The 7,546-nt window shown below is 28.8% G+C and overlaps 1 protein-coding gene across 1 annotated transcript; it reads right to left on the reverse strand.

Moving 5' to 3' along the window:
- Positions 1-5,035: 5,035 nt before the first annotated feature.
- Positions 5,036-6,705, reverse strand: LOC127143944 (cyclase-associated protein 1-like). Its single transcript, XM_051079249.1, has 6 exons — positions 6,490-6,705; positions 6,138-6,306; positions 5,992-6,056; positions 5,494-5,569; positions 5,377-5,451; positions 5,036-5,136 (listed from the first exon to the last, which is right to left on the reverse strand). Exons 1-6 carry the CDS (start codon positions 6,703-6,705, stop codon positions 5,036-5,038), a joined length of 702 nt encoding a protein of 233 aa, XP_050935206.1.
- Positions 6,706-7,546: the final 841 nt, after the last annotated feature.

Here is a 7,546-nt window from a genome sequence, read left to right on the forward strand (position 1 = left end):
CGAAAAATGGAGATGAAGGGTTTTGATTTTTATTAGACAACTATATAGATGTAATTATGTTTCAACGTTTATTAAAGTGTAATTATGTTTTATTTTAACTTAATAAAGTAGCTTGCACTCTATGTATCTAGGGCTATTTTGAGTTTTTGCAAATTCTTAGTTATTATATTGTTTTTATTTTGCCATTTTTGAAAAAAAAAAACGGTTTTGTTATTTTTTAAAATGACAACTTTAAAAATAGGGGTTTCAACTAGAATAGCTTAAATTAATATATTATTTTACATAATTGACATTTTTCACTAAGAAATTTCATAAAAATCCTAAATGGGCTATAAAATTTCATAAATGTATGTCCTAATTTATCTTATTACCCATTTTCATTAAAAATACGAAATAAAACAAAATAATAAAAAATGAGTGTGCAGGAGCGTTATAGGTGTGAAGTATAAAGTGATTAATTCTATTATGATAAGTGATTTATTATATATCCTATATAAATATGATAAAGTGATTAATTCTATTATGGTAATATTATGATCAAAATTACTCCTTAACTATTTTTCTTTTGGTGATTTTGTTAAAAAATTATTCCCCCCCCCCCCCCCCCCCCCCCGATCTCTCTCTCCGTGCATTCTTTCTTTATTTTTGCATTATTTTTCATATATTCCACATAATTATAATATATATTTAATCTTTTCTGGTATATGTACTGTTGAGAAAAACTGAATATGTTTACGATATAGAGATTTTGAAGTTTGAATTGAATATCCAGATAAATGTATGAAAAATATGTTAAATTGATTTATGAATAGTATATATGAAATAATACATTGTATATTTTATGAATGAAAAATTGTGTTTTCAATTTGTTAAATTGGTTTATGTATTTTATTTCAAATATTCATATTATATGTAAAAAATAATAAGTCATGTTCGAAACAATAATGATTATGTATGAAAGGTAGTATATTAAATATAATAAATTGAGAAACTTTGATTAGTACGCTAGAAATTTATGAAAAAAACATGGAAATAACATAATCGAACTAAAACTGGAATATGAATATTTCACATAAAAATTTGAAAGAACAAACCAAAAGTCTAATAATAAGAAGGAAAAACTAATTCAATAAGAAAAACTTGCGTCTCTTTCGATTATGGAAAACACGTTCACAACGGCCACATTTAACGTGTCTCTTAAACTTCATTTTAGAAGGAATTCTAATATTCTTTGGTCGACCAACTGAATGTTTTACATACGGTGGGAAGACAACTTCAATTTATGTATTATTGAATATAAATAGTAGTATATTTGTAACAAATCACAAAACATAAACAAATAATGCAGTTGTATATATGTAAGAAATCAAAGAAAATATTGATTGAATCGAGAAAAAAAATGAAGAAAACGATACGAAACATGAAGGAAAAAAACTGAACTATATGTGTCCCTAAATACCTATTATTGTATATATACAGATGTATATACTGATAACATCATCTATGTATGCAGTGATATATAATGAAATTCAACTACAATTTATGTATTATTGAATATATGCAATAGTATATATGTAACAAATCATAGAACAAAAATATAAATAAGATGTATATATCTGATAAATCATATAATAGAAGTAGATTAAAGAGTGGTAGATAAATCTATATATTGTTCATGAAAACTTTACTAACACAAAAATATGGATAAGACGATTGGAACATGTCATAATTATTGAATATATGCAGTAGTATATAAATTGAGTAAGAAAAAATTAGAAAACATGAGAAAACAACCTGAGTATGTATTATCGAATTTATGCAGTAGTATATATGTAACAAATCACAAAACATAAATGAATTATTCAGTAGCATATGTGCAAAAAATCAAAATAGGAGGAACATCACCGGAATATATGCTACAAAATGGAAGAATAAATAATATACGAAACGAAAAGAAAAGACTAATCGTATCACAAGAAGCAAATCAGAAGGAAGGAAGAAAGAACAATTTTTTTTGTAATAGAAATCGGAGAAGAATGTCGACGCCGGAATTGATGATCGTAAGAAAATAAATTTTGGTTGGGCATGAAATTGAAAATATTTATTTTATCTGATAATTAAAAATAGTATTACCATATAAAATTACAATTTATACCACATTTAAATCGTTAAAAGTAATAAATATTACATTAGTGAATACAAATATATATGTATTAATAATTAAGGAAGTTACAATTAATATAATAAATATGGTTGTTGATAATAAAAAAATATTGTTTAAGATTTTTAAAAATCATTTTTTAATAAAATACCACGAATTTTTAAGATAATAATTAAAAATTTAGGACATTTATCAAATATCATAGAAAAATTAAATGATTTCTCTAAATATTTCTTAAAAATATATTATTTTAGTTAACCCTTAATATCAACAGATGTTGGACGAGCCCAAAATAGATGTCCAGTCAAAGTACCGATTTAAAAGAAAAAAGAAAAACCATTTGGTAACAATTTGGTATTTAAAAAATATAAAATTAATAATAGCATTTATTTTTTACTGGTAATTATTTTTCATACCTTAAAAATGTTGCTTTTCGTATAATTATATGATTGATTAAAAGAGTTAACATCACATCATATTTTTTTTTACTTTTATTTAGAATTAATATTTGATTGTTAATCATAATCAATGATATAAATGTTTCAAAATTAATTTCTATGAAATAAATAATTACCAAGATTGATGGTATTTTAAAATGGTTCTTTCAATTTTATTTTTTTAATTCGTTTCTTTATTTAAAGTTTAATTATGTATCAAAATGTGTATTTACATTCTTAGAAACTGATATTACATCTCTAAATTGAAGATTATGAGAGAAGTAAGGGTTATAAAGAAAAAAAAAAAAGAAAAAAGAAAAAGAGAGTTAAGGTAATAAATAAAAACATGATAACAATGAATATTGGAGAAGTGGGTAGAAAATATGGCTATAAATAAAATGCTAATTTTTCAGGTGATTAAATAATTATGTTATGAAATATTTAGAGAAATTACCTATTTTAGACATGATTTTACATAAATGTCTCAAATTTTTACCACATTTATTATCTATTTTATAACTTACTAAATTAATGTAATAAATAATCAGATTTATTTGCATTGAATAGTAGGATATCATTTATTGGCACTAGTAGAAAAATGGCCTACAATGATAGTTAAACGCTGTCATTAAAAGCTTTCGTGACAGTTTTTTGCAGTCATTGATGTAGCATCATGGAAAGTATTTTATGACAGTTCTCCAAAACTGTCACGAAATGTGGTTTTTCATGACATAGAATAAATGTCACGAATTCAATATCTTATGACAGAGTATAACTGTCATTATTTATTTTCTATGACAGTTAATAACTATCATTGTTTATATTTTATGACATCGGATAACTGTCATTGTTTACATTTAATGACAACAAATAACTGTCATTGTTAATATTGTATGACAGATATTAAATGTCATTATTTATCTTTTATGACACTTATTAATTGTCATCATTTCACTTTCCATGACATTAATTAACTGTCAATATTACTTTTTCGATGACATTTTTTTTTACATTTAAATGTCATAATTTTGTTTTTAGTCATTGTTTTTCTTGCACTATTTTTTATTGAATCCTGTTTTTCATGTTGCCCTGCCATTACACATACCATTACACAGACCAATACAATCACATATGGAAAGAAACGGTGGACGTTTTAATATAAAGAAACATACACTTTATAATATCGCTTTAAGTGTTGGTACATATATGGTTTGTTACGAACAAGCTATTTAAATAACTACATTTAAACCAGAAATTTTCCTATCAAACCTACAAAAATGCCTATACATCAATGAATTGCTGCAAATATGACTTCACTGCTCCAATGGATTCTGGTAAAACCTAATAAGAAAATAAAAGGAAACAAAATTGATTCAATAATACAACACATTCACTTCAACAATACAATACACATTCACTTCAACAACACAACACAACACATATACACTTCAACAATAGTAACTTCTAAGCTTGGCAGTAAATTATTCTTTTCTATAACTTCTAAGCTTGGTATTGGAAATGTAGAGGGTATTCAAATGGAAAGCCTTACATATACACATCTTAAATATGATTTTTCTCTCTTTGTAAGACGCCAGGAGATACAAAAAGTGGAAAATAACAAGACAAAGAAACGATAATATACATCCCCTACATTTAGTCATCAGATCATATTCTATTGAGTATACTATCTATGAGCTCTCCATTATATTATCAGTACAAAGCACAAAAACGCCAACAATGATCGGTTTAAAATCCATTTAAAGCCAACCCTTTGATGTAAAACAGCAGAAAATCAGTACTGCAGTAAATCAGCACAACAGTTGGACACTTTTAACTATTAGTCACATCGATAAAATATTTTACTTGTGTAAATGAAATATTTTACAGCTCAAATATTTCCAGCTTAAATACGACCAGAAGACAAGCTTTTCGACCAGAATTCAACAGTTTTATCGACTAGCTAGTGCATTGAAAACAAAAGAATCTCACTATTGAAATGGGTAGTAAATCTTAGGGTTGCTGTCATTCACCTTTAAATTGTGCAATAGAAAAGTTTAAAACAATGAACAAATATTCAGTTTAAATTTCACCTAGAAAATTTATGTAGAAGCTATTAGGTACAAATATTCATTAAATAAAAATAAAAGAAACTTTGAAAAGAAGAAATAAAGAAAATCCGAAGCAGCAGTAGAATAAATTACCTTGGAAAAATAGCTCAAGTGACAATTACGCTCCTGGAACGTCGTTCAACATGAAAAGATGAATATGATACACTATAACAGACATGTGCAAAAAGATGCTAAATCTACAATGCAAAAAAATGCCCAAAGAGTAACTTTGAAATATTTGCCCAAATCATTAAATCAACTTGAAAAAAAAAAAACAATTACGATACCTAAATTTGAATGTGAAAAAATAAAGAACGACTTACATAGTATCAAGGAGAGGTTGTAGGACCACGTTTCTCACTAGAACCCACAATGCCAACTTTATCTGCACGGTTCTTGGTTTTCATGTCATCTGTGATTTTCTTCAGACCTAGTGCAAAGAAAGTGCTCAGAGATGTACAAATAATAGTGAAGGGGAGAGTTTTGGAAACACGAGAGAGCAGTGAATGTTTCTAAAATTAGAGACAACAATAGCTAAAGTCACGGGCTTCCCATAATTGATTTCTTGGAAAACAGTGGCCATTCCTTCTTTTGGCTTAGAAGATAGAAGCCTGAGAAGGTTCAGAGCTGAATAGTGAAGCTGGAGGGGGTGGAGGTGGGGCCGGTGCACCTGGTGCTGATGTTTTAGGAGGAGGAGAAGCCTTAGGAGCAGCAGAAGTAGTTGTTTTCCCCGTAACACTCCATACTAGACCCAAAGGATAGAAACTTTTGACATAGTCCGTTTAACCTGTCAAATAGAGTTCCTTTATAACTTTGGCCCACTCAACATGATTTGGATCTTTGTTTCTGTACTCTACAAGAACCTAAATGAAGAAGTAAACATGTCGGCTGTATACCATTTTAATTTTTGTTATGAATGAAATAACTATACAAAGCCAAAATAAGATATATCAAAATGGACTCAAGAACAGCTGATTTCAAAAGCACTTAGGAATTGTGGTTGCATATAGCATGCTAGATTAAAGCTCTGACAAGTACCTACTATAAGTAATCAAAATATGAAATTCATTTATTCCAATAATGACAAGATCAATGCATTCCAGTTTCCAGTAACAAAATACTAGCTGTGTTAATAGAAAAGATAGACTCTATAGATGGCCTAGATGCTTTCTGCTAATGTTAAGTAGTTTCTACACTCTATTTTGCCATGCGTTTGTTTTTTGAGAAAGGGGGACTAAATAGATTCTACCAATAAACTACAAGTTCCAAGGAAATATTAGCTTACTTTGTTGTTGTAAAATTTAGCCATTTGCCAACTTTCTTGAACATGGGCAATGGGCATGCTCATACCTAGAACAATCAAGAACCAATTAGATGGAATGAATGGGAATTACACATTCCAATGTGGACATACTCAACTACATTTCATACCACAGTCTTTTCCTATGAATGCAAACCAAGCCAGTGTAGATAGACTATCAGCTGTAGCTTTCAAATGGTTGAAGAAATCAGACCTCCTTCCCCCTGTGAGTGCATTTGCTTTCATAGTAACTTCGTTCAATGGCTTAAAAAATTCAGCTAAGCCTGCCAAGTCAGGTTTCTGAAACAAAAAAACAAATAAATTAACTTAAAAGCAACAAATCGTGATCTATCACTTCGATTTTCCATTTGTTCAATCCAAAATTTCTCACTTGACTAATTAAGAAAAAAAATCCAAAAAAACAGTTATTAGCCTAGTTATGAAAAATCAAACACCACAAATGAATTAATCAATTAACCTAACCTTACTTATATTCGGAACAACCGATCTGAGTGCAAAAAGCCTCTCGTTAAGCTTCCTCCTTCTATTCCTTTCTGATAATATGTTCTTCGAAGTCGTCGATCCATCCAGCAAACTCGAATCATAATAACTAGGAAGTGGTCTTCGAATCCCTAACTTTCTTAAGCAAAAACACCGACGTAAAATTCCAGTTAAAGAAAAAATCCCTAAATGCCTCATTAAATAACACACATCATCAACATTTTCAAAAGAGAGAAAAATAGAGAAATTTTATGTATTCCGTGAGGAATTCAAAGTAGTGGTCTACGATGCTATCCATACCCTGACGACATTATGCTTGAAATTTTAGACATATGAGTGCTGGAATTTCAGAGACACACCATTACGCTTCATCCATGGACAACCGACTTCAACGGGAACAAAAACTAGCAAGCGAGATGAAAACAAAAACAAGAGAGACTGGAGACTTTAGTTTGAATGATTTGAACGAAAATCAAATGAGGAATTTTTCTGACCTTGAGTGTGAATGAAATCGAAGAGCGAATGGATGTGAATGAAATCGAAGAGTGAATGGGCGTGAACAAACAAAATCGAATAGTGAATGTGAGGAGAGATCGAATTGAAGAAAGAATCGAATGAGGGTAGGGAGTGAAGGAACGAAAACAAAATTGATAAAAATGAAAAGGACCATTTGGGGGGAAGCGTAAGCAAAACCTTAAAGAAAAGTAAAAAAATTATTTTATTATTTATATTCAATGACAGTTAAAATTTGTCATTGATTTATAAATTCTTCAAATCCGAAAGATTCCGCCTTTTCCCACAAAAAATGCGCATTTTGACCTTTTATGACAGTTTTTTCTTCCCTCCTTTTAATTTTGGATGGAATAAACTATCATAGTAGATACCTTTTCTTGTAGCGTGGAGATTTAATTTTGATGTGGTATAAAGTTGAATCTAGTTAATATGGTAATAGTATATTAAATAATTTCTACAAATTGGCTTTATTCAATTTCATACGCAACACAAAATCAAAATATTTTTCTACTTTCCAACGCCGTCC

The sequence above is a fragment of the Cucumis melo genome, chromosome 11 (genome assembly GCF_025177605.1).
Source record: "Cucumis melo cultivar AY chromosome 11, USDA_Cmelo_AY_1.0, whole genome shotgun sequence".
Taxonomy (NCBI): Eukaryota; Viridiplantae; Streptophyta; class Magnoliopsida; order Cucurbitales; family Cucurbitaceae; genus Cucumis; species Cucumis melo.

Bases quoted from the DNA above. Each gene is read 5' to 3' on its own strand.
- LOC127143944 (XM_051079249.1), bottom strand. From the start codon at position 6,705: ATGAGGCATTTAGGGATTTTTTCTTTAACTGGAATTTTACGTCGGTGT. The intron at 6,057-6,137 runs GTATGAAATGTA...TGATTGTTCTAG, and splicing joins ATTCATAGGAAAAGACTGTG to GTATGAGCATGCCCATTGCC. The intron at 5,137-5,376 runs GTGCACCGGCCC...TCTTTGCACTAG, and splicing joins TCCTAAAACATCAGCACCAG to GTCTGAAGAAAATCACAGAT.